At 41.2% G+C, this 26,997-nt stretch overlaps 1 protein-coding gene across 1 annotated transcript; it reads left to right on the plus strand.

Moving 5' to 3' along the window:
- On the plus strand, positions 1 to 26,683 carry rftn2 (raftlin family member 2). The gene is made up of 9 exons (XM_080902372.1): positions 1 to 438; positions 14,625 to 14,805; positions 16,942 to 17,050; positions 17,280 to 17,454; positions 17,650 to 17,868; positions 20,869 to 20,975; positions 22,176 to 22,279; positions 22,367 to 22,448; positions 23,356 to 26,683. The coding sequence occupies exons 1-9, from the start codon at positions 300 to 302 to the stop codon at positions 23,539 to 23,541; spliced, it is 1,302 nt and encodes a 433-aa protein (XP_080758498.1). The 5' UTR covers positions 1 to 299; the 3' UTR covers positions 23,542 to 26,683.
- The last annotated feature ends 314 nt before the right edge of the window (positions 26,684 to 26,997 follow it).

The raw sequence follows: 26,997 nt of genomic DNA on the forward strand, positions 1-26,997 counted from the left end.
TCCAAGGTTCGCGCTCCTCCTCTTCACGCTCCTGACGTGCAGCCACTTCAGCGGCGTACTCTTTAAGCATTAGCCGCTTTACGAAGTCATCTCTCGGGCTTTTTTCACTTCTTTTCTTAAAACCACCGAGCAAAAGCCTTTCCTGCTATTTTTCAGTGGAAATTCAAAATAAATTCCAAGGAATCAACAGCGTGGACCGAGGCGGGATGGGGCGGTCCAGTTGAAGTTGCGAGCTAAAGACAGGCTGAGTCTCCTCCGGTGCTCCCACCACAGTAACGCCAGTCCCCGCCTTGGAGGCCATGGGCTGCGGCTTGCGAAAACTAGAAGACCCGGAGGATAGCAGCCCCGGGAAAATCTACTCCACCTTGAAGAGACCGCAGGTGGAGACCAAAACAGACACCGTGTACGAGTATGTACTGCTAGACTTCAGCTTGGAAGGTAGGCGTGTGGCATATTTAATCCATCAATCGATTAGCTGACAGAAAATGTCTTGTTTGAAGATGTCCCATCAGTGTTTTAGAGCTGCACATATTTCTTATAACGATGATATTCATCCTCTGTTGCTTTACACTCTGAATACAAACTACAGCAAAGATAAACGGACTGACAGAAAATGACCCACTAACACTTTCTGATAGTCCGTCGCTTTTTGTGTTGCAACATCATATTCATGAGCACATAGCAGGTTTTCTTTGTCTTATCAGAAATCTATTTGCGTAATCTTATTGTTTATACTGATATTGGAACATGTTTACTGTTTTATACAGCAAATGATTCATGAGAAAAATTTTACATTTAACTTTTAACATTTTCCAAGTGCTTCAAAGTTAAAACGATTAGTTGATTAATCAATTGATTGACAGCAAATGGATGGCAACAGTTTTGGTGGATTCTTAACCTGATGCTCAGAACAAATGAAGCAACTTAAAAACAAACAAAAATATAATTGTATTATTATTGTTTTTTATTATTATTATTATTATTATCATTATTATTATTATTATTATTATTATTATTATTATTATTAGTAGTAGTAGTAGTAGTAGTAGTAGTATTAGTGTCTGCTCGGTGATTGACTTTTCCTCCTGTCACCATGTCACAGGCTGGACAGGGCAGAGTCATGTGACAAGATACAATGGGGAAGTATTAACAGAATTTAAAACCAATAACAGCAATCAACACGGGCAGATTATATCGGTTAGAGGATCTGAAGAGGTTAATTTTTAGCTAATCTCCCAGCCTTACAATCAAGTATGCTGTGAGATGTTCTGAGGCAGTGATTTGATTATTCAAAATGTTGATTGAACATTTTTGGTCAGCTGTTGTAGCTGTAGGCTTGTTGTCAGTTTTTCAAATTAAAAGGACTAAACATTTGGCTGTTTTTTGTATTCTCCTCTGTTTTATAAATGTATAAAGTGCATATTTTTGGGGCTGTTGCTTAGATAAGACAAGTCCACCTAATTCAGTTGCAGTTGCATCTCTAGTTTACTTCTGGTACCTCTTACACTGGCCTCAAAGTAAACCATTGTTGCTAATTTTAATGGACCCTTCAGCTGAACAAATAGTTCAGGTTCTTTCCCGTTTCCTCTTAACAAAAGCCTGAAAGTGTTCCTTTTTCTAATTCAAGCATTCCTCTTGTTTATTTGGCCCTAAAATAACCATAAATAGCAAACGTTATGATACTGTAGTTTGTTATTCCCCGGGGAAAAGTGTAATAAAAGCACCTTACAGCCAGACAGGAAGCATCTGATGTCCAGATCACTGTTTTAGAAAAAAAGGAAATGACCTGTTAGTTTACTTTCAAGTGTTTAGCATACATGTAATGAGTTAGCATCTAACTCTTGGTTTCTCCTGGTAACAGGGCTGTTTGCCTAGCCTATCATGAAATAGGTCACCAAAGGTTTTTTGTTTTTGTGCCCTCCTCCCTGCCTTTGCTAGTCACTTGTTACCTCAGCAAACACACGGACACACAGATTGACGTACCTTCTTATGCAGTTAAATGCAGCATCCTTCCAGAGTAAACAACACCACCTGCTCTGATGTGGAGTTTCATTTGAACATATGCGAAGGTTGCTGTTTTTCAAGGCTAATCCCTTCATCTGGTCTCCCGACTGGCTGTTTTCACTGTGACCTATTTGGAAGGAAATGGTGATTAAGTTCTGAATGGGAGCTGAGCACGTTAACGTCAGGCCAGCACAATGATGAATTGGGGGAGAAGTACTGCGGCCAAAGTTAGAGGAGGTCAGGGGAGCAAAGTGCTCCTGTTGTGCTGTCTGCAAGAAGGTAGCAGTAGAAGCTACCATTGTCTGAGCTGTCATTATTGACTGATAAAGCTGCAGATTTCTCTGCACTATTATAGTTACTATTATAATCTTTGTTATTTTTGTAGTAATAGTAACAGTAGTAGTTTTGGTGAAATGTATTATAAAATTAGTGGCTAAGTATAGGATTTTTTTTGTTTTGTTTTTTGCTAATATGCCACCTTAATGTTTCATTAAGATTTTAACTCCTGCCTTAGATAGTGACAGTTAACCATAATATCTGAACACAGCCTTAAACATCTGCAGCAGTAATATTGATCCGTATAACACTGATTGAACATTTGTTCATCAGAATCATTACTTTTACTTTAACCCTTTAAGACCTACCATAGAACCAAGTCTGCCAGAGCTTATATTATATTTTTACATGCTGTGGAGCCATTTTTGGGATCATTTCAAGTTGCTATACATCAATACAACCATTATAGCCCGAATTTTAATAATATGCATGCATTAAGTGCATAGTAATCACATAAATTGCAAAAAAGTGCAATAAACTACAAAAAAATTTAAAATCGTTTTTGTTTTTTTAACATATATTTCTAGTTAGAGAAATTTAAGAGGCTTATCCCTCAAAACTGTAAATACAAAAAAGTTGCACAAACTAGTTTCCCACCACAGGAAATTTATTTTAAGTGTCTTCATAGTTTTATTTTTGAAATATACCAATTTTCATATACTGCAGGAAAAACGAAAATAAATATTATACTGCAAATTTGCAAAATAACAGCATATGCATCAAAATAAACTATTTCCAGCTGTGCAATATGAGTCCTAAGCATCCCAGAAACGACACAGAAAGTCATAAAGTCAAACATAACTCTTAAAAACACAAGTATAGGCTCATGAGGCCCCGATGGTAAAAAAAAAACTACCGTACATTTCCGCAAAATGACATCACTTCCGGTTTCGGGCAGGTAATGGCGGACATGCGATAGTTCACGCTGATGGATGTAGGAAGTGTTATGAACAGCTGATCGGATCGGCAAAGCGTGTTTCTGGAATATTATGTTTTTGTTGCTGCAAGTGCTTTTTATGCAGTTTTTGCAAAGCTATATGTGGAAGGAAACTGTGACCTAGGACAAGCTGATGGCATAAGATGTAAGTACAACTCCTCCGGTTTCATATGCAAAAAAAATTATTGCGCTAGCTTACGTGGCTGCAGTACTACCGGGATTTAAAAATAGTTACGCAAAATGGAGCGTGTCCGCTCTGACCGGCTTTAAAGGGTTAACTGCACTTTACTAATAATACACAGTCTGACTTGTAGTGAGGTGTTTTCGTAGCATGTTATTGGTACTTGTATTTAAGGAACGGTTCTAAAAAGTAGTTCAGATGGTGATTAACTTTATTAGTATACTTTAGATACTACATAACATATGGGTGAATAAAAGTAACAGGTTCGTTGGATTGTTCTATATGTTCTGTGGAATCTTTAATGTTGCCATGGGAATTTTTCTTGTTGACAGCTCTGTGTATGACCCACCAGCAGTGGGTTCATGACCCACTGTGGAAAATTATTTTAAATCTTCTGGTTCTCTGAGCCAGTCATGAGCGGGCAGTCATGGGTTTTGCCCTCAGACACACTTATAAATACAGTATTTTAGACAGAGTGTGTGTGAGTCATAGATCTACTTTAGACAAACTCTGGTTCACACGAGTTACAACAATAATGAGCTTTGTGAGGAGTCCTTGCTTCACAGTGGATTCATTTCTGTAACACAAAATTAATTTGTGCTCAGCAGCAAAGTGATGGATCACACCAGGGCTAGTGGGCTTAAATGACAATAAGAGTATTAATAAACAATCTGAAGTTATCCTGTAAATCTCGGTCACTTATATCTCTATCAAACCTCGACACGAGGCTCAGAAGCGCTGCATGTTTATGACTGTTTGTCTGAAGGGGGCTTCTTTTCTTTTGTGAGTTAAGTGTGAGAATAGCACATTAATGTTCAGGCTTCCTGTATTCTTGGATCCGTGTCATGGAATCTCACTTGAAATGTGCAAATATCTCTTGCTGAGTGTGAAGCTCCATAATTGGCACAGCTAAAGATAAACTGGAATGATTCCAGTCTGTGAAGGTCTAGTACAGACTGTTAATCTCCCCATTTTATGATTTTGTGTATTTAAAAAAAAGGGGGGGGGGGGGGGGGTGTGGGGGGTCTGTAGTGGTTTAGTCAGTTGGATTTTTTCTTGCCAAATGAGCCACGAAAATGATCCTCAAAAAGCCAATCTGTGCCACCAAATGTGCACCACATTTACTGGCTGGTGATCAGATTTCAGTTGGATTGTTTTTAAGGACAGATTTTATGTAGGTTTAATGTTTGAGAGCATGACTAACATTCCTGATGAGCACCTGGCCTGCAGATGTCTTACAGCCACCAGAGGTCAGGTTGAACTGTATGCCTGTGCATATTTATTTATGAAACACATCAAATCAAATCACTTCTATTGTCACATCACATGTGCTGGTACACTGGGACAGCACATGTGAGTGAAATTCTTGTGTGCAAGCTTCACAAGCAACAGAGGTGTGCAAAATACAATAAGAATCTGAGAATTATGAGGATAAATATATGTACAAATATAAGAATGTATGCGCTTTACTGAATATGTATACCAAATATGTGTATATATATACGTGTGTGTGTGTGTGTGTGTGTGTGTGTGTGTGTGTGTGTGTGTGTGTGTGCGCATATATATAAAATAAAATACACAATATACAGAGGTAAGCAGTTGAATCGCTGGGTATCTTTATGTTTGTTTAATATTTAGGTAGATTTTTGTTAGTACCTCTAAAAATTGTGTTGTTTGTCCAGTATTATGCCAAATGTTGGGAAATGTAATATGCAAACATAGGAAACATCCCACAGTGAAGTGCACTAGTGAGATTGTGGGGCAGTGAGCAAGTCGGCTCTCATCCAGTTATAAAAATATTTAAATGTAACATTTCTCATTTTGCCCAGAATACTGTTTATTCATTTAATTAGTTTGTCAGTAATTTGGCTCATCCTGAATAAGGATGAGTTACACTGGACATTGGTGTCTCACTGGCAAACAGGAAGTGACACATTACAAAGCTGTATGGTGGAGGCGGGTAGTTGGGTCCTTACTATGTAAAATCACCTTGACACAGCTGTTGTCCTGAACTGGTGCTATATAAGTAAAACTGAACTGACTCAACAGTACTCTGAACAACCCAAATGTCACATTTTGGGTTTAAGAGCTTTGCTCGTTGTTGTTAGCTCAGCCTCACTGCTTTCTCACTGAACAGAGCAGAGAGGGTGAGTGTGGTGCCTGTGCTGGGAAAACAAGACCTCATTGTTAAAGGGTCCTGTCCTTGGCTCAGAGGGCCTTTTTGAGGGAAACAAAATCCACTAAATATGTATGAAAATCTTTAGATTATTATTTTTTTAAGTAGGATCACAACTGGATTTCATAAATTCAATTCAATTTTATTTATATAGCGCCAAATCACAACAAAAGTCGCCTCAAGGCGCTTCATAGATACAGAGAAAAACCCAACAATCATATGACCCCCTATGAGCAAGCACTTTGGCGACAGTGGGAAGGAAAAACTCCCTTTTAACAGGAAGAAACCTCCGGCAGAACCAGGCTCAGGGAGGGGCGGGGCCATCTGCTGCGACCGGTTGGGGTGAGAGAAGGAAGACAGGATAAAAGACATGCTGTGGACGAGAGACAGAGGTTAATAACAGATATGATTCAATGCAGAGAGGTCTATTAATACATAGTGAGTGAGAAAGGTGACTGGAAAGGAAAAACTCAATGCATCATGGGAATCCCCCGGCAGCCTACGTCTATTGCAGCATAACTAAGGGAGGATTCAGGGTCACCTGGTCCAGCCCTAACTATATGCTTTAGCAAAAAGGAAAGTTTTAAGCCTGATCTTAAAAGTAGAGATAGTGTCTGTCTCCCGAATCCAAACTGGAAGCTGGTTCCACAGAAGAGGGGCCTGAAAACTGAAGGCTCTCCCTCCCATTCTACTTTTAAATACTCTAGGAACAACAAGTAAGCCTGCAGTGTGAGAGCGAAGTGCTCTAATAGGGTGATATGGTACTACAAGGTCATTAAGATAAGATGGGGCCTGATTATTTAAGACCTTGTATGTGAGGAGCAGGATTTTGAATTCAATTCTGGATTTAACAGGAAGCCAATGAAGGGAAGCCAAAACAGGAGAAATCTGCTCTCTCTTTCTAGTCCCTGTCAGCACTCTTGCTGCAGCATTTTGGATTAGCTGAAGGCTTTTCAGTGAGTTTTTTGGACATCCTGATAATAATGAATTACAGTAGTCCAGCCTGGAAGTAATAAATGCATGAACTAGTTTTTCAGCGTCACTAAGAGACAGGATATTTCTAATTTTAGAGATGTTGCGCAAATGGAAGAAAGCAGTCTTACATATTTGTTTAATATGTGCGTTGAAGGACATGTCCTGGTCAAAAATGACTCCAAGGTTCCTCACAGCGTTACTGGAGGCCAAGGTAATGCCATCCAGATTAAGAATCTGCTTAGATACCATATTTCTAAGATTTTCAGGGCCGAGTACAATAACCTCAGTTTTATCTGAATTAAGAAGCAGAAAGTTAGCGGCCATCCAGGTCTTTATGTCTTTAAGACATTCCTGCAGTTTAACTAATTGGTGTGTGTTAAATAAATAAATGAAATTCTACCCCTTGTTCAAGGACATCATCACCTCTCCTTGAAGCAGTGAAGCATTTCTGGGACACGTAGTGGCGATCACACACTCACACACCCATCATGTATCTCCCAGTGCTCCCAGTCAGCTTGGCCTGATTCCACTTTGAGAGGAGACTGGACTTGGGGCCTGGAGCCCGAGGCAGTACATCAAAGTGCCTAATGGCTAATGCTTCCTGAGGTTATCACTAGTGGAGGGATATATATATATATATATATCTCATATATGGTATGCATATTCTGTTTCTGTAGGGGAAAGAAAGCATGTCGAGCTGAGTCTTTGTAGTTATTGATCTTTTCATAGCAAACTGCTCACAGTGCATCTTACATCCGGACAGCGCTGAGCATCCCGATCATGTTATGCCAACAAACTTGCAGCATCTCCCGTCTGTTTTTGGTAGCTTTCACACTAAAATGCAGAATTTCCATCTGTAAATGAAACTTTCTAAAAACGTTTTAAATGATGGCTAAATCATCTCTAAATGATTCCTCTTTGTTTAGGCATGTGTTTACACTTTGTCCATGGGTCATCTTTCCTTTGCACTGTTTACCTCAGCTGTAGAGATTCTGCGAATCAAGAAGGTGCACAGAAAAATAATAATAATTAAAAATAATAATAATTACAAAAATTATATATAGCTCTTTATTTTAAAAAAATCAACATATTCTTAAGACCTGAGAGCTTGTTTACGACTTCCTGAATAAAGAGAAAATTATTAGTCTTCCAGAAACAGAGCGTCATTAAGCTTAACTCAGCCTGTCACATAAAGTGATGGATGATGTAGCCTGTTGTAATAGTGGACTTAAATGGGCTCATATCAGCTACACGGTAAACGTCCCAACAGATTGCTGGTGTTACCTTCGCTTTTTGAAGCAGTTTTCCGCGCAGTTTGTTTTCTTATGTTTGTTTGTCTCATATAAAAATGCCAGGTAGCTTTATAGGTTCCTGTGTAGCATGCTCCTTCAAACTCCTGTTTGTTCTTGTAACAAGTGAGTTACTCCTGTACAGGCTAGAAGCAGTGTTGACAGAAGAATAGCCTTGTCCTGTATTTCCCTGCTCATGGACTAGCTTTGTGCAACAACTGAACAGGACTGAGGGAAATCAGGGAGTAGATGGTGATGTAAGGTGACGTGAGGACCACATCAATAAACTGGAGGATGGTTGGAGTGATGTTTATTCATGACTGACGGTGATTTCAATCGCCTTCCTCTGAGAGAGGATTGGGTTGTGAAGTGGTTTGACTGACCTCAGCCTTAGATGACTGTCCCAGTTGTGATGAGGCGTTTACTGTTTCTGCCTGCCAGGTCTATTTATTATCTCCAGAGGGTAGCGCAGTTGTCTGTAATCTCAGTCTAATCCTAGTATTTAAAGGTCCACGACAGATCCTTTCAGATTAAAGTTTGTGTTTTAGGTATTAAATTTGAAGGAGATTTCAAGGACACTGAAAGGTAATGCAGACCTAAAAATGTAACCATGAATGACATGAATAATCTGAAATGATACATATTGAAAGTACATGTGTTGTTGGTGTTTTTTGTTTTTGTTTGTTTGGGGGGGGGGGTTGATGTTAGGAAAGCTAACATTAGCATTGAGCACGTTAACAGCCAACAGTCAGCAGTCATGCTTACTGGTCAACTGAGAAACAGAAAGCTGCTTTTCTAGTATTCAGATCTGCCCCTGACTCAAAAAGCTGGAGATGATGACAGGAAACCATCTGTGGGCCTCATTTTATTACATGATGTGTTTGAAGCAGTGGACTGGTCTCTCCAGTGGGAGACATTACATGGTGTAGGAAGCTGACATCAAATGCTCAGCAGTTTGGAGGTATTTGTTTCCTATAATTGATGAAGCGAGTTAACAACTAAAGAGCTCATTCAAGCTGTTTTGGCTTTTCCTCATTTTTATCCAGATCTGATTTTAGGCAAACAGTGATCATGTCAGGACTTGTGCAGCACCCACTGATTTCAGACACGCCCTGGATCGCTTTTTTTCTGGTATGAGGTCTGCTGCAGGAGACTGCAGACACACACACACACACACACACACACACACACACACACACACACACACACACACACACACACACACACACACACACACACTGTTTGTACCATAATCACAGCTTAGAGGTTTGCATTCACCTCTTGATCCTGCTGATCAGTTACTGTTCCTCACCAGCAGCATTCGTATTTGAAGCAGATGAGCTGATAGTGGCTTTGAAAACTAAAATGTGTCAATTAATATTGTTTGCGTTAATAATTAATTAATAAACATGTAGCGATAGAGACTTCTGTGCATGTGTGTTTTACTATTACTGTTTTGTAATAGCATCCTTTTTTGGGGCCGACATTTCTACACAGATTAATTGTGAGACTACGCTGGTATTTAAAAAAAAAAAAAAAAAAGATACGTTAAAGATAATGACTCTATCTACGATCCATTTAAAAGAGGGAATCACCAGACAAGCCAAGATACCATTTGACAATACTTTGCTCACAATATGATATTGTTGTGATTTTTAGTATCTTTCAATAACACGTGCAATTTATCATCTTTTAAAAAAAAAAAAAGGTTAATAATGTCCTGAAAGTTAAACTGTCAGTATCAGTTTTATTCAATAATAAGTTATGACATTTCTTTTTCTTTTTTTTTTCTATTTCTTTTTTTTGGGGGGTTCAAAGTGAGATCAATCAATCACACCAACATTGTTACTAAAACCTGCCATAACTTGGAGTCAGTCTGCTATCAGTCTGCAACTGGATGGGGTCAAGTTAACATGCAATCTGTTTTTGGAAATACATCAATTAACTGTGATAAATCATTAAAAATCACACAGCAGTCGTCTGTCTACAAAGAAATTCATGTTAAACTATTATTCAAGTCCAAACCTTCAACAATCTCTCTGAGCGACTGCAGTTAACCTAAAGGTTGCTCTCCTTTCTTCACTTGTGTGAAGTCATGAGGTAGTTTTGTCAGCTAAGTGTGCCCAGTGTTGGCTGGGCTCAGCTCATGATGAGCCCTGAGCATGAGGTGACCCTCTCGTTTGTAGTGCCCCAGAGTATTTTAAGTATTTTGGTATCCCTATTTGCCATATTGTGATGCTATGCTGGGTCTTTTTTATTCCCTCCAACCCTGTTTAATAGAGGACAATAACTTCACATAAGAATAAAGTTCAAAACATACTAGTCCCTGTTCTCCCTGTGTGGTATTTATGTGCCAAAAGCATTAATGTGGTGGTCCTCGGTGTCATTCACTGTCTCCTCTGGGAGTGTCTCAGTCAGACAGACTCCCCACTGACATGGACATCAGACAACGGTCTGAGAAAGAAACTTCATCCACGGGGTGGACGACTCACCGCAGAGGCAGCTGATTTTGTTGAATTGTTGCATACCATTAAATGGGCATTTTAATAAAGGAACAAACTCTTTGTTAATCCCCATCACACGCACACAGTCTTCAAGTGACCTTAATTTGTTGCTTTTACAGTATTATAGATTTCTCTAAAATTAATGCAGAAAGTGTAACTTGCTTTGGCTCTGTAATTCCAGAACCTTAGATTTTCTCCCTGCTGATCGTTTTTATTCCTCGACTACAAACGATACAAGGACTTGAAAAAACAGACGTGTTGAGGTTCGTAGTGTGGATGTCGCTCTTCATTTATTTGCTCCTCGTTGCTAGGCAGCTTTCCCTTTTTCACACCTTCACACATGGGTTTGTGAAATCCGTCTTGTAACCCGCTCCCCCCTCCAGCTCCCTTTGGCTTTACCTCCCTTTCTCTCAGCTCTGTCACCCCTCTGTGTGCCCTCCTGTTATTCAACTCCTCTTGAACGGCTTCTACATTTTTACCACGTCCTTTCTAAGCTTCCCTTCTTCATCCCCTCCACCACCTCCTCCTTTTTCTCCCATACCCCACTGAACAGAGGCCTCAGTGTGCGGGTCCATGGGCCAAGTGGCAGCAGAATGGGAGGGGGTGTGAGGATTGAAACGGGGGAGGAGACGAGCAAAAGGCTGTCACAAAAGCCTTGTTTAGAGGTGTATTTGGATGCTAACACAGACGTCCTGGGAGCACTGAACTCCAGTTGTGGTGGTCTGTTTTTCTGATGTGGCCACTCTATATCACAGGCCTCATTTCATGATACAGTAGCTGCGTCATTAGCCTAAACAAACTATGTAAACCACTATGTTCCGCTACACAAGCTAACATAAGATGTGACATGATCCTAAACAAGCTAAAATTAGCTTAAACAAGACACATTCCTAGCTTAAAATAAAGGCACTAATATAAAGTACTACATTATGTTAAACAAGATAACATTAGCTGCTATGTTAGCCTAAACAATTTAACAGCATGTAAAACAAGTTAATTTTAGCTGATATACTAGCCTAATCCTTTGAACATTAGCTGCTACATTAGCCTAAAGAACCGAAGATAAATTGCTACCTTTAAATAAAAGCATTAACAAAAGCTGCTACAATTTCATATTTGTCTAAAAAAACAAACAAACCACGAGCTAATAAAAACAGTAGTATAGGAAGATAACTGGTGTAGGAGTCATTTTTCTTGTGCCCCTATCTTTATCACCACTAGGGGGTTGTATTTCATTTTATGCACTTGTTATGACAGGCAGGTATGAGGTTATGTAGGGTCAAGGTTAATTCTGTTCAGGTCTTGCTGATGAGACGGGGCAAACGGTTTTCTGCTGTGCTCAGTCTGGTTAAATATTGTCTTTGTTTAAATGGAAAGATAAACGGGCATTGCAAAGGAAATAAATAGGGCTGGGTATCGTCACTGATTTCTAGAATCAATTCGATTCCGATCACAAGGTCCCGAATCGATTCGATCCACGATTCAATTCGATTAGATTCGATTCAATTTGATTTAAATCTGGAGAATTTTGCCTCAGACAGTCAGAAATATTATAATTCAGATCAGTACATTAACATATTTTTCTATCTATAAAAAGGAAGCTGACACTCGCAAGACTTTATCAAAGGTGTGAGCGTCACAGCAGATGCCTTTGTGTCAAAGTAACTGAAGATAAAACACAGAAAAACATGAAGGTGATTTTCCTGGCCTGGGATTTTATAAAAATATTCTGCAGTACATCAAAAACGAAAGAAAACCATTAATCAACATATGAACATTACCTCTGACGTTACAGAGGTTTTATTAGAGACACAGCTGAGCTTTTTGCATTTTGCATAATTTTAAAAAGTTGACATTTGTTCAGAAGCCTGTTGAACGGCAGAAATTAGGTTTTCTTTTCAGAAGTAAGAAAAAGGAAAAAAAAAAAACAGCGGCCGACAGCGCTGTAAACAACGGTAGACTTGTGCGTAACAAGCAAGCGAATAATGTAGAAAACAGATTTTTAGACGGGAAACTGTTCTTGAAGTACAGAGAGAGAGAGAGCTGTGCATGAAGTGTGGTGGAAGCAAAACAGCAAAAGTCGGAGGGAATCCATGACGATGTTTATGTGAAGCGTAGTTTGGATCTTCTTTTGCTGCTGGTTCGGTCAATATTGTTTGGAGAGAGATCAAACTAACAGCTTTAGAATCAGCGCAAAAAGGGCGTAAACACAAAGCGCGGACCTGCCGACAGATCAGAATCAGCGAGCTGTCGGCATTCAGCCCCGACCGTGTCGTGCCATCGGGTGAGAGAAAGGCGACATCTCACTGATTCTGATCCATCGGCGGGTCCACGCTTTGTGTTTACGTCTTTGTGCAGAATCCGTGTTTCTGCTCTCATTTACTGTTTTAGCTGTTTGCTGGTTGTTGAACTGTTGTGAGGTTTAACCTGAGATTCTGGCGTTTCGGGCAAAATAAATTTATATTAAAAAATCGATTCAGGATTTTAATGAATCAATATCACGTTATCCAAGCCAGAATCGATTTTAATTGATAAATCAATTATCAAAACCCACCCCTAGAAATAAATGACTGAATATAAATATCGTGAATATAAATGAAAACAAAGATTTGGCACGGTGAACTGTGACTGAGTGCACGTAAAAGCAACGCCTACTAACAAACAAGTAGCAACCAGTAGCATCAAAATATAGGATTTACTTGCTACAACAGCGATATTTAACTTTTATCATGTACGTCTGATTTTTTTCTTTCTTTTTTTTTTATATTTTAAAGTTCAAAAAGTTTTTCAAAAAAAAAAAAGTTCATAAATTCCAGGAAAACTACCACTTTTTATGGGACTTTCTCTGTGTTGAGGTACTTGGATTCACTTCATTTCATGACTGCTGTCCTGTGCACAAGTTCTCTTTAGAGCTGCATCACTGTTTTCCAGCAGCTGCAACATGTGTTAAATTTAAATTCACCTCAAGCATTGAAAGCGGGGTTTAAGCCCACAGGAATGCCTGTAAACTGTTGCAGCAGTTGCCCGACCCTGGTGTTTACTGGTTTTTTTGAGGTTCTGGTGGTCTTCATTCTCATGAAGGGAGCCAGCCAGACAGCTCATTCAGAGGCTGCAGTGATGTCAGCTGCATGCTGGTCTCCCAGGTCTCTTGGGTGTTTGTTCACGAGAATGTGGGGTGAATGCTTTTTTTGCCATCTTTTATACACACACACACACACACACACACACACACACACACACACACACACACACACACACACACACACACACACACACACACACACAGTCTTGTTTTCATCGCTTCACAGGCTGCTGTACAGTCTTTCACTCTGTTCCCTAAATTTAAGTCTTATCCAGAGTTTGTCCCAGTAAGGGAGACGGGAATTCCCCACATTGTTTGTGTAAACTTGTATCTCGCAAGATTAGTAATACTGTTACACACAAGATGAGTTGACATCAGGAGACTGTAACCACATTAATTTTCTACCTAAACATCAGTACCCACCCACAACATGAGTTGTACACAGAATAATGAGAAGAACACACAAAGCTGTGTTGATGCTGACATGCCCTAACCCTCAGTCAAGCTCAATTAGTGGAAGTTTTGTCAGAACAAACAATGAATCTCCACAATGTGACTGTATAAACAGGAGTAAGGCTCTGAAGGCTCTTGCTCTTTATCATTTGTGTCCTTTTTCTTTCCTTGTTTTTAATCATCCTTTGTCCAAAATGTGCAAATTGTTCTTTAAAGTCTTGGAATGCAGTGTGTGTGTGTGTGTGTGTGTGTGTGCGCGCGCACAAACGGCGTGTAGCCAAACCCCTCTGAACAGTTGCTCTTTGTGGACACAGGAAGTATGGTGATAGCCGCATGGATTTCCAGCCAGGACTTTAGGAAAAATGGCACAAGACTCCGCCATTCACAAACTCTCCAGCTCTCTCTGCTCACTTCACACCTCTGATGGCTCACAAATGGATAAAATGAAAACAGAAAGGATCTCTTCCCCTTAAGGCTTTAGAGTCGTAAGGGGAAAGGTGTTTATTTGATGGTAGATCATGGAAGGTGATTGATGGAGCCGGTGGTCACATGTCATTTTCAGACGTCATAAAAGTTGGATTGATTTATGAATAATCAATAAATGGTTTGTGTGTCAAAGTCTTCGGATGTGTCATTCAACTCTGAGCGCAGGTTTGAAAACTGAGCAGATGATGTCTGTGTGTGCAGGTAGCCGTCCGACAGTCCAGTATGTGTCCTCGCTGTCTGAGTTGCCTCAGGCCCTACAGCCATACTACACCCAAGGCTACCTCTTGGCTGCACTTCACCCCATCATCCTGTCTGTGGGTCGGACTCGCTCGCTTCCCTTCAGCCTGCTCTACCGCGCCATCCTGGCCCGTCCTAGACCCAGGTACGCCAGTCCTAGTCCAACGTCATCAAATTTATCTTAAAACTGGCCTATTATTGATTTTTTTTTCTTGTATGTCATGGTCAAAGAAAGCTTTTGCCATGATGTTGTCTAGTAGGTATATGAAAGATAAATGAAGTCAGCTGCATATTTAATGCAGATTGCTGATAGGAGGTCTGACTTGCGTGCTAGCAGAGAGAGGAGACGGTGTTTTGGTTTGACTACTGTTCAGTTTCTGTTGGCTAAAATTCACCTGACAACAGGGATCTCTCAGCAGCCAATGAGGATGGAGTATGTCTGATCTCTCAAGCCTACTGGGCTCTGCTGAGGGACCCAAGGGGGCGACAAAACCACCACAAAGAGATATAAAACCCACTGCCAGGAAGGTCAAAACCACAATACCCACACAACAGTCGCAAAGGGACCCAGAATCACCATACACAGCTGAAACAACCGCAAACAGAATAAACATGACTTGACTACAAAGAGAAATAAAACCTCCAAGACTAAACACGACTACCATTCGGAAAAAAACTACAAAGAAACTAAACATGAAACCGAGAAACATAAAACAGCCACCAAGGAAGCCAAACTAACCAGAAGAGTCTAAAAATGATTACCAGCAACACAAAACAACCACGAACAGACTAAATACCAGGAGACTAAAATCAACCACAGAGGAAATAAACATGATTATTAGCAACATGACGGTAAAGTTGCACAAATCAACCAATACGAGGCACGAACATTTTCACACTTTTCTCTCTTGTTTAAACACTCTCAAAGTTCAAACCTTCGTAGAAAAATAAGTCCAGTATTATAGAATGAAACCAAAGATCAAACCCTGTTTTCAGGTCCACAACATGGGAATAGAGCAGCTGCCAGAGAATTCAACATTAATGAATCAATGGTACGGAAGTGGAGGAAGCAAGTAGAATGGTAACTTCTACCTTCCTTTGGCATGTCCAGAAGTCCCAGTTTATGTGCAATGGTTAGCATCTTCTTCTGCCTTTTAGGTGCTACCGCAGGAGCCTTTGACAGTGCAAAACGCTTCATCGACATTGTTGTTTGTTGGAGAGAAAACTTAAAAAGTGCAGCACTTCAGAGTCACACTGTAGCGATCTAAGATTTATGTAAATTTGACAAGCTGAACGCATTCTGTACTGTACAGGAGACACAGCACAAGGTTAATTGACAATGGTCTACAGCTGATCGGGACACAGAACACAATATGCTGTAAAACAAAACAAAACAAAATGCAAAATTGCACCAAAAAAATCTGCGAATCAGTGAGGCCGCAAAAGGTGAACCACATTATAGCGAGGGACCACTGTATTGCCGTGTTTTCCGCACTATAAGACACACTTAAAATCCTTTAATTTTGTCAAAAATTGACAGTGCGCCTTATAATCCGGTGCACCTATGTATGAATTCTGGTTGTGCTTACTGACCTCGAACCGATTTTATGTGGTACACGACGCTCAAAAATCTGTCAAAAATGTTTTAGTCCGTTACTGAAGTTGGGCTAGCTGGTATATAAGGATGTGCTACGTGATCGTAGCGACAAAGCTATGTTAGCATAACATTAGCACAGTGAAGCTGGAGGATGAACGCTAACTTTTTTCCACTCGAGAACAACTGAGATAATCCATCCACAATACGAGGTTAGTCATTAATATACTGCAACAACATGGGAATAGAGCAGCTGGAGAGAATTCAACATTAATGAATCAATGGTACGGAAGTGGAGGAAGCAAGAAGAATGAGTTGAGTAAAGTTTGACTTATCTGACTGCTTTGTTTCACTTAATGTGCCTTATGGTCCGAAAAATACATAGGTTTGTGGAGCGTTGTGTTGTTTTTTTCTGTTAGTTGTGTGGGGGGATTTTTTCCTGCAGACTGTGGTGTTATGCTCGTATCGAGTCGCTGTCTCCTCATACTGATGAGAACAAAGTGAAACGTTTACCTTCATGTTGAAACGGTGCTACAACGGTCTGTGCGTACTCTTATCACTACAGTAGCAGCAGCCTGCTGAGCATGTAAATGATTTATTTGTTTGTGTCTGCAGCTCTGTGACAGCTGGACTCTGCTGAACAAGTCTCCCTGGGGTCTAACACTTATCTTTGTTATGTGATTTCAGTAAGCAGACAGCATCCATGTATCACAGCGTGCCGGTGCTGAGGGTGGAGGAGTGGCCTTTACCTGGAGACTCGCTGACGGCTGACACTGTCAGAGCACTCATCGATAGGGTCAGCCATCTTTACCGGTGCATTAGTCAGATCAAAGTATCAAAGAAGGGATTTTTAGTATATATGTTACGATCAAGACATCCTCAATGGATTCAAGATAAATGAGTGGTCAATGTATGATAAAAGCAATAAATAAATACTTTTAATGGCTGAAAAATGTTTGAAAGCAATGTTGGAAAATGCATTCACCTCATCTAAACTTCTTAATCTGTATTTATCTTTGCTGTAGGTGAACAGCAGTGCACGGGGAGGGGTTCGATTCATTGGCTCCGTCCTCCAGCAGGTGAGTGGGATCACCAATGGCCGGGTGCACAGTCCAAAGAGGGCCTGTCGCTCGCCTCCACGTACACCTCCTGAAACACTGCCTGGAGACAGAGAGCTGGATGACAACACCTACAGTCCCGGTAAGACAAGATATTCATGTGGGGACTTTCTGACTGGTTGTGTGACCTCAGGTTCACATCCATGGTGACAATAATGGTGTTATGTGTTAGACTGTCAAATGGTCGAGAAGATTTCACCCTTGAACCTTGTATTTTATGTTATTTTTTTAAGAAAAATGGTAAAATGAGTCATACTTTTGCTCCTTCTCCTTCCAGATTTGAGGTTGCTGGTCTTCTTCCACTCATGGGCTCCTGGCTGTGCTCCTCTGGACTCTCTGGGCTGTCAGTACCACCAGGGGGCACTCTCCATGCGTGTTTCCAGGAAAGGCCACGTGGTCAGTGCTCTGGAGGCTGATTGGTTGGAGCTGACTGCCGCCTACTATCGCAAAGGCTGGTCTCTGGTAGACTCCTTTGTTTACTGGGACACACCTAAAGGTTGGTCTGATGGTGGATGTTAAACAAGCACGGAGCGGTGCATGTATGTTTGTCCTCTGCAGGCTTGAGCACTTAAAAACATTAGTCATGATTCCAAAACTAAAAGACTGAAGAAACCTCAGCTGTCCGGTGACAACAGGTATTGTTCAAACAGTTTGAAAATGGTCTAAAACCCATTCAGATTCAGAACCAACACCAACTTTCAAAGTCATTGCAAAATCTCATCCAGACCAAAGCCAAGTTTGAAACAAGCCAAAAGTCAGGTTCAAAACCAAGTTTCAAACCATTCTACTATGCCCCAAACTAGGGCTGGGCGATATACCGAGTTTTTAAAAAATATCGATATATTTTCATACAAGATATAAGATGTGACAATATCCTTGATATAGTCTATGTTACGTTATAATTATACTTGTGGAGCCACAAGTTTGCCTCTCTTTCGTCCACTTTTGTCTCTACGCAACGTTACTCGGCCTCGCCTCTCCTTCACTGAATACAACTCCCCCTCGCCCATAGCTTCACCTGCAGGCAGCGACCAGATGGACACGGCAAATCTCCGTTAGCGAGTTGTGGGGCTGGACGGCGTCAACGTGTTAGCGAGCTAACCACGCTAACGACATGCAGCCCACAAGGGCTGCACGGCCTAAAATCCTTTCATTTTCTCAAAAATCGACAGCGCACCTTATGTATGAATTCTGGTTGTGCTTACTGACCGCGAACCGATTTTAGGTGACGGCAATCTGTCAAAAATGTTTTACGACTTTGGTAAGCTACGGAGCTGCAGCGCTTGATGGATTGTCGGAGCATTACGGCTACTGTAGTCTGGACCCTCGCGGAGTGATACGTACTGTGCTTCGACGTAATATTACCGTATTGTGTGTGTATAAGGGCCATAAATGGCACATGTTCGGAGACATGGTTACAAAGAGGATTTCAAACTCAAGGCTGTCAGTCACGCTGTAGAAGTTGGGAACAGAGCAGCTGTGAAATCTGTCTTTGTTATTATGCTCAGCGTCTGTTAGTTTACATTTTGACTGCACAATTATGAGCTTTTTGTTATGCACAAAAACAACATCGTTTTCTTTTATTTATGGAGCATGATTGTTTAATAAATGCTGATAATTTATTTTTGAGTAATTTCTTCATGTAAATCTATGCTGTATGTAAATAAAAATGCCTGTGTGACATCTGGGACACAGTGTGACTAAGAACTCTTTTTGTTCTTAACTTATGGCTTTAAAAAAATATCGAGATATATATCTTATATCGCCACCCAGCTAAAAAATATCGAGATATGAATTTTGGGTCAAATCGCCCAGCCCTACCCCAAACCAGAGCCACAGCTAGAAGCCAATCCAAGTCTAAACCAAGTCAAAGATTAGGTATAAAAACATTCCACATCCTTGTCCAAAACAAGTGTAGCAATTTGTTTAACATCACAGCCCAATACAAGTTATAAGATGGTCCAAAACCAAGTTCAGACCCAATCTTAAACTTTACACAGCTTTGTGTATGTATACACAATACACACACACGTGTGTGTGTGTGTGTGTGTGTGTGTGTGTGTGTGTGTGTGTTGTGTACTTATTGTTGTGATTGACATTGCTGTGCTTGAGAGTCACCATCTAACGTAACTTGTATGTGTCTGCGCGTTTGCATGGCCAATAAACACGATTGTGATTCTAACGTCCAGCCCAACAACACTGTAAAATGGGCCCAAAGTCAGAACCTGTTCCAAATGTTTAACTAGTCTGACGTCAGCTTGAAATCCACAAATGAAACCAGAGTTGTCAAAAAAATGTTAAAAAGACTAAAACAAGTTTGAAATGTGTCACACTGATCTAAAGCCACCTGTGTCACGTTGTAAGTGGACTGATTCTTGTATAGAGCTTTTCTGCTCTCCCAGAGTACTCAAAGCTTTCTGTACAACATGCCACAGGCATCCATTCTTCTATGCTTTTAAGTGCTTACTAACCACATTCACACACATTCATACTCCGATGGATGCATCGGAGAGCAACTTGGGGTTATGCAGACTAGGAAGAGCACAGGATCGAACCACCAACCTTCCGATCAGTAGATGACCTGCTCTACCCCCCGTTGTCCAAAACGCTGGAACAACGAGCCTCCCAATAACCTTGAATAAGTCCAAGTGAAGCTGCAGAGCTGTGCTCTGCAGATGAACAGGAAGCGAGGTCGCCAAAGTCGGGAAGACTGCTCCAAATATAGATGCAGTGGGAGAAAGGAACCAAAACAGGAAGTGACTTTTTTGTGTTTATGTCAGTCTTTGGTTTTTGGGTTTTTTATGAGATAGAAATGGATCGCATATGTTTTTCATGTGTTTCATTTTGGCCACAGTTTATTTTGTGCAAACTCGAGTCATACTTTCTAGTCTTTTATGAATTTATTTTAAGTCGTTTTACTGCGTGCATAGAATCAGATAACTTGGGTTTGTTATCCTTCTTCCTAATGAATCGGGGAGCATTAGGCAGCTCGCTGATGGTGCAGGGTGATGGAGAGGTTTGTACAGACGGACTACAACACGAACCCTCCGCGCTGCTGTCCTCTCACACATGAACACGTGGGAACTCTCAACCTATTTCTAATAACTGGGTCATTATCAACCCAGCGACGCTCTCATTTCCCCAGCAGCTGAAACTTGGCTAGCTGCAGCGGTGTGAATCATGTATGTGCTGCCAGACAAGGTCAAGAATCTGGTAAATGTTTGATTGTTGTTCTGTACGTTTTCATAGCAGCATTTAGTTGTTTGCTCTTTTTAGCTGTGAAACTGCACAGTTAGACCACTTGATTCACAAAGCTGACTTGCGTAATGTCATCCAGCGCCCTCTGAGCAGTTTGAGTTCCACAACTGTGACTTTATCAATAAGAACCATGCCACACAAAAATATGAAGATGAATTTTTCTGTTTTCACCACAAAAACGTGACCGTGTGTCTTCCAAACAGACGTTTGTGTCACTGCCACTGTTTGTGTGTTTCAGGCGAGCCGGTGCCTCGATCGCTGGAGGGATTGTTCGTGTACGAGGAGAGAAGCACGTCTCCTCCTGCCAATGACACAATTGTTGTCGAGCAGTGGACCGTCATCGAGGTCAGTGAGATTTTTGGAGAGATGTTTGTGGAACAGAGATGTTTTATCCACTCTTTAAGAGCAAGCTTAGGTTAAACTGTGAGGCTTAAACAAGACAAAAAAAAGTTCTTTTTGAACATTAGTAGCTTTTAACACAGTTTGAGATAAAAAATGACCCGTATGTGTACGTGTGGTTAACATTGTGAGCACCTGGGACAGAATTAGAAAGTCAAATAGACGGTTTGAAGAGTTTGAAGCTGGTCGGCTGGTGAGGCATCTGGTTTTTTTTATACCTTCATACCTCCTCACATTATACACCATATGACAGTATTTATCTAATCAATAGAAATCATTGTAGTGATGGATTGGCTGACTCGATAATTCCACGTTGTTACTTTTGCTGTCTGTCTTTACAAATATTCGTTTGGTAAACTTATAATGCCATTAATGCACAACTCACCGTGTAGTTACACCAGGGATCGGTTAAGAGCAAAGCACAGAGCCACAAAACATATTTAGGCATGAAAGTGAAGAAAAAGCATCACAGCAAATCCGGTCTGGAAACTGAAATCAACTTTTGTTAAATTCTGTAGTTTCTTCCACTGATTTCATTTTTATTCCATAGGTTAGTAACTGGTTAAATAAAATAGTTTCAGGAGCCACAGGTTTGAGACCTTTGCTGTGCTTATTGGTTGAGGACCCTGACATGACACCTTAGAGCAGAGCTGAGGTCCAGTGTGAAGTGTTATACACTTAGGATGTGACTAGAGGCAAAGAATTGTGCAGCTTCTTCCATGTTTGTTGGCTCTAAAATACTCCCAAACACTCTTTGTTTACTAAGCACAATCCAGTCGTTCTTTCACAGCTCTCTGAGCTCAGCTGTCCACTTTATCAGTGTCTCCATGGAGAGAGAAAACCCCCACAGCATTTCTAAACAATATCATTGCCAGCTTTTCATTCCTCAGTATAGACCAATCATCATAACTACATCGCATTTCCAAGGAACTCCTGAGAGACCAGATCCTGGCCCCCTAAAGCAGGTGTGCTTTGGAGCAACCGGCTCTCAAAGGCTCCCCTTAATGACCGGCTCTAAAATAATCAAATGTTAACATGGAATCAAGCCAGAAGTGGTGTTTACTGAGACTCACGGCTGGCTCTTAGCCAGAGAGGTTGCTTTTTCTGAGCCCTTCTGTTATATCTGGACACGTTGCTCTCCTGCAGGACTCCAATGTGAAAACAGATTACGGGCCACTCCTCCACACTCTGGCTGAGTTTGGCTGGCTGCTCACGTGCGTGCTGCCCACACCCATCATCCAGCACGACAGGTAGAAGAAGATGCTTTGAAGATGTTTTCTCTCCTGAAACATGTTTTTCAGTTTCATTTCTGACCATGCTCCCGTTGATGTGTGCAGTGACGGGAATCTGGCCACAAAGCATGTTGTATTCCTCCAGAGGCCGGTCAGAGGTGAGACAGCCGGACAGCCGAGGAACCAGGTGAGACCTTTTCCACATTCGCTGTGGCCAAGAAACATGATGAGGCAGCTGAACGTTAAGCAAATGTTTAAATGGTCTTTAATCTGCATCTGGCATCAGCGTTCTCTGTTGGATAGACCTACAAAAGCCTTGTGCAGCAGTGAAAGAGGCGAGCTGGTGAACACGTTGGGATGTTAAGCAACTTCAGTTGCTAATAAGTCTCTCAGGTGCAGGTGGAGACCCGAAACAGAGCTAGAATAGACATCACTGCACTCAGCGATGTCAGTGTTGTGCTCCTGCTTTCCCAAAGTCAGTTTGGTTTACAGTGTGTGTGAGGAGGTTGTAAATTCAGACGCCAGCAGGGATGCAAATTTCCCTTTAATTTCCTTACCCATGCCAACATTTCATAATTCCACCTCTCAGCGTAGCTTCCTCACATTAAGCTGAAGAGTTTTTTCTTTGGGATTTTCAAGAAAGCACTTCTAAACATGCTAGTTTTCTTTAGAAAGTATACATTGCTTTTATTTAATGTTGTGACTGGAGAACAGCAGCAGTGTTTAGTGGAAGTAAAGAGCTGACCTGTATTACCAGCATCACCCCGATGAAGATGAATGAAAAATGGCTCTGTTGGATAAGCAGGAATATCCTCTGTGTGGCTAAAGTCCCCCCTGGTGGAGAAAGTCGGTACTACTCGGAGTTCACTGCAGTAGTACTGCAAACTCGTAGGAGGGCAGAAAAACAAAACAGCAGTTACCTGCAAACTATTCCAGGTGTAGTTTTCATGAAGCTGCTTTATTTATTCCAGTCGCCAGTCTGCAGAGCCGCCCTCAAGAAAATCTGTCTTTAGATTTTTATTTTAAATCGTAGTCCATCTGTGTCATTTCATGGTCTGTTATGGGTTCTGACTGGTGTCCCTCTCTGTCTCCAGTCTGTGTCCAGTCACTCTGTGAGTCGGGCAGCCAGCAGCCCCGACCCTCCAGACACCCTTGCTCTGCCTGCGGGAGGCATCGGGGGATTCCCAGTGTTCGGAGGAGGGTACCCCAGCTCCCTATCCCACATGGAGGAAGGTGGCTTTGAGCAGGACGAGGGGAAAGCTGAGGTCACCTGTATGTAAGCAGGTGGAAGTACCCAAGCAAAGAGATATGAACTGTGGAAGGTTCAGACTATTCACCATCTGACAGAGACTTTAATGTAGAGGAGCTCTGCACTTTGAAAATGTTGTTAACGAAGCCATAACGAGAAAACGGTTGGACTTAGATGTGCAGAGTGATGCACGCCTAATAACAGGTGCTCCCAGTATTATAAAGCACAGGAAATATGTTAATGTTATTGTGAGAACTTGAAGGAGCGGGGCTCTGCTTTCTGCTTACAGTCTGGAGTTATGCTCCTTCACAGCTCAGAAACATACTGAAGCAGGAAGAAATCTAGTTTAGTTTATAGTTATTTAGAAAGAGTACAAAAAGTGATGTGGAACTATAACTAAACATAATAGGAAAAAGTCACAGGCAGTTTGGGTTAAAAGGGCCTACTTGTTCTTACTTCAGCCCTCTAAAATCCATGTTTCCTGAGAAAGTTCATGAATGTCAGCTTTAGATTTATATATCAGTGAGACAACATCCTTCAGTCAAGTAATCAGTTGTCAGTAATAAATGTATTCCAGAAACTGTGGAAGGAAAAAGAAAGTAGCACATTCCAGACTTTGACATATGACCGGTGACCTCAGCTTGAAGTGTGTGGATGTAGCTGCTCGGTGCGGCTGCCATCGTCCTGTGTGATCACTGTGTGGTGTCAGTGGCTCTATTAGGTTTAATATCGTACACGATGGAGCTCGATCAGTAAAAATTTGACTTGTTCTTTCATAACTGGTTTAAAGCCCCAGCTGTGTGCGCTTTCTGCTGGCGTGTGTGTATAACTGACTTTCAGTCAGAAAAGCAGCAGAAGTTCAGCGTCTGGACTCGGAGTTCTTTTCTCTCTTTGCTAATGTGCTGCTCATAAAAATCGACGAGGAAGACTCCTGGAGCCTCGAGGAAGATGCCGGGGTGGTGGAGGTGTTGCGCTAAAACGTGGCGATGCAGGGCAGCAGCTCTGACGTGTGAAAGGAGGAGATGGGAGCATTTGGAGTTTAAAGGTGAACTGGAAGTGTCTGTCAGGTGTGTGACGTGAGGAGAGTGAGGGATGTTGGTGTGCGTGACACAGGGCAACTGGAGCACCACTTCAGTGTGTAGCTCTTACGCTGTGATGAAGGCTCTGTGCTGAAAACATACCAGGTATAAATGGTGGGCGTGGCTTCTTTGTCTGAAAAGTGAAGCAGACACACAAGTGCCTTAAACCTGCACTCTTTCTAATGGCCACCAGGGGGTGATACCAAAGGTTGCAGGTCCTATACAAGTCTATGAGGAAACAGCCCCCTGCTTGGACCTCTATAAACACCAGTTCAGTGACGTATTTTGGATCATACTGATGAAAACGCTCCGCTTTGTAAAGTTTGGTCACTCCAAGTGTCAGAGAGGACGACTCATACAGTCGGTGAGCACATGGTCTGAGTCAGAGCTACACCCACAGCTCATTACATCCAAGTTCTGATGATGAGATCATCACACAGTTTACATGTTTTGGAATACATTTATCTGATATTTAGCTCTCCACTGAAGTTTTGTTTCTATTGTCACATATGATGTTTCACAATTGTTTTGTAGTTTCACCAGGTAACCACACAAAAAGAGAAAAGTCACTGAACTACTTGAGCCACCGTACGGATATGTAGTTAACCTATATACCTCCCCAGTACATGATGAAAGCGAGGTGCCTGAAACAGTATATTTGTATAGAAAAGCCTATTTCTCTGAGATGTTACAGCTTTTTCAGCTATTACTCTGGAAGTCATTCATACAGCTCATCGTGTTTAAAAGTATTATTTTTCCTCCTTCATTTTAAAGGTACTGCTAATATTCCTGCTGCTTTCCAGACATTCAGTGTTACACACATCCTAAATGGATGGAGGGCTCTTTTTCTGCTGTTGTGCATGTGTGTGTATAAGTATATTAGATGATAAGTGTATTTGTCTCATTTATATAAAACATTTCTAAAGCTGAGCTTTGAAATAGAAGCGATCGATGTCGTTTGCAGTCTGTGATGCACAAATACAAGAAATGTGAGTTAAATGCCACAAACATGAATTTCTAACAGGTGCCATGTTGTGTGAATAGTATCAAAATGTTTTTTAAAAAAAGACCCTGGAAACTAATTTTTCGAAGGGAGATTTGAGATTTCAGGATGAGGGAGAGCTTCCATGCCAATTCCTGATTAAACTATTGTTTGTTCTGGGATTTTATAAAGGGAAGTTACTTTATAATAGGACACAATTGGGACAAAAATATGGAGTGACCTTATGAATCAGGAATGACTTTTAAGCGGACCTGTTCTTCTCATTTTCAGATTTGATCTTGGACTGGTTTCAACAGTCACATTGCACTATTCCCAGTGAACCGTTCTTATTAGCGCTGATCTTCAGTTCATCCCGTCTGAAGCCACTTTTAGCTTCCTTTAAGCCAACTTTATTACGATTGGCTGCCCTTCGTTAAGCGTTTACAGGTGGGTGGGGCTTCTGTGTTTGCAGCCTGAGGGGGCTTTATTAGAGCAAACAGTAGAAATGGCCAACGTGTACATACCCTGAACTCATTATGTTAATGTTTGCTTTGTTTAATGAGCTCGATGATCAGAACAGTGCGTCAGGAAATGAGGAAAGCAGAGCAGGTCTCCTTAAAGATCAACTTTCAGGTTAATCTGAGGACTTTTATAAATAAGGTGCTGTTTTAGTTTGAATGGAAATGTATTAAATGGGTGTTCACTGTCAGTATTAATATTCTAGCTTTTCCCTTTTCCGAGAGTTGTACATTTCCCTTCCTTTATCGTGGCTGGTATTTTTTATTAAACAGTATTTCCCATGTCTGACTCACTGATTAACCACACGACCACACACGTCTGAATAATAGTCTTTTTGTTTTTATTAACAGACATGAAAATGTCAACAGTAACAAAAAATTTTTTTAGTCCAATAAAAAAAAAATAAAGTGGGTTGGATCAGGCTCCTCCCACAAAATAACTTAATGAGGGAGAGGGTAAAAGAAGGTTGTGCTCCGACATGTAAATGTGGCCGATGTTCTCTCCTTCCTGGATGACTTATTGAATGCTTAAAGCAGCCAAACGTTGCCCACTGCTGCAGGAGATGAGAACATCAGGCACACTGGACACAGTATTATGAAGTGGGGACATGTCACGATGCAGGATCAGAGTTAGCCAAACAGCCTTCCTATACACGTCAAAGGCCGAAGAGACTATCTGACTGCTAGTACACATACAGAGCTAAGAGATTACGGTTTTCTTTGTTCACTACCACACGAACCGCACACCTACATTATGTTTTAATAGCATTAAGTCAGCAGGCTAATTTAGTGATCCATCTCATGGGACACCCCCAAATCAGACTGGTAGGCAATACAAGCAAAAAGAACAGAAGCAGTCAGGAGAAAAGTGCACAGAAAACATGAGTGAATTTAAACGGGGAGGAGTG

Source organism: Rhamphochromis sp. 'chilingali' (genome assembly GCF_963969265.1).
Source record: "Rhamphochromis sp. 'chilingali' genome assembly, chromosome: 14".
Taxonomy (NCBI): Eukaryota; Metazoa; Chordata; class Actinopteri; order Cichliformes; family Cichlidae; genus Rhamphochromis; species Rhamphochromis sp. 'chilingali'.

What these genes read in the sequence shown, in the direction of transcription:
- rftn2 (XM_080902372.1), top strand. Translation starts at nt 300, where the DNA reads ATGGGCTGCGGCTTGCGAAAACTAGAAGACCCGGAGGATAGCAGCCCC. An exon ending in TCAGAGCACTCATCGATAGG is followed by an intron (nt 17,051 to 17,279) that starts GTCAGCCATCTT and finishes TCTTTGCTGTAG; the next exon opens with GTGAACAGCAGTGCACGGGG. An exon ending in TGACAACACCTACAGTCCCG is followed by an intron (nt 17,455 to 17,649) that starts GTAAGACAAGAT and finishes TTCTCCTTCCAG; the next exon opens with ATTTGAGGTTGCTGGTCTTC.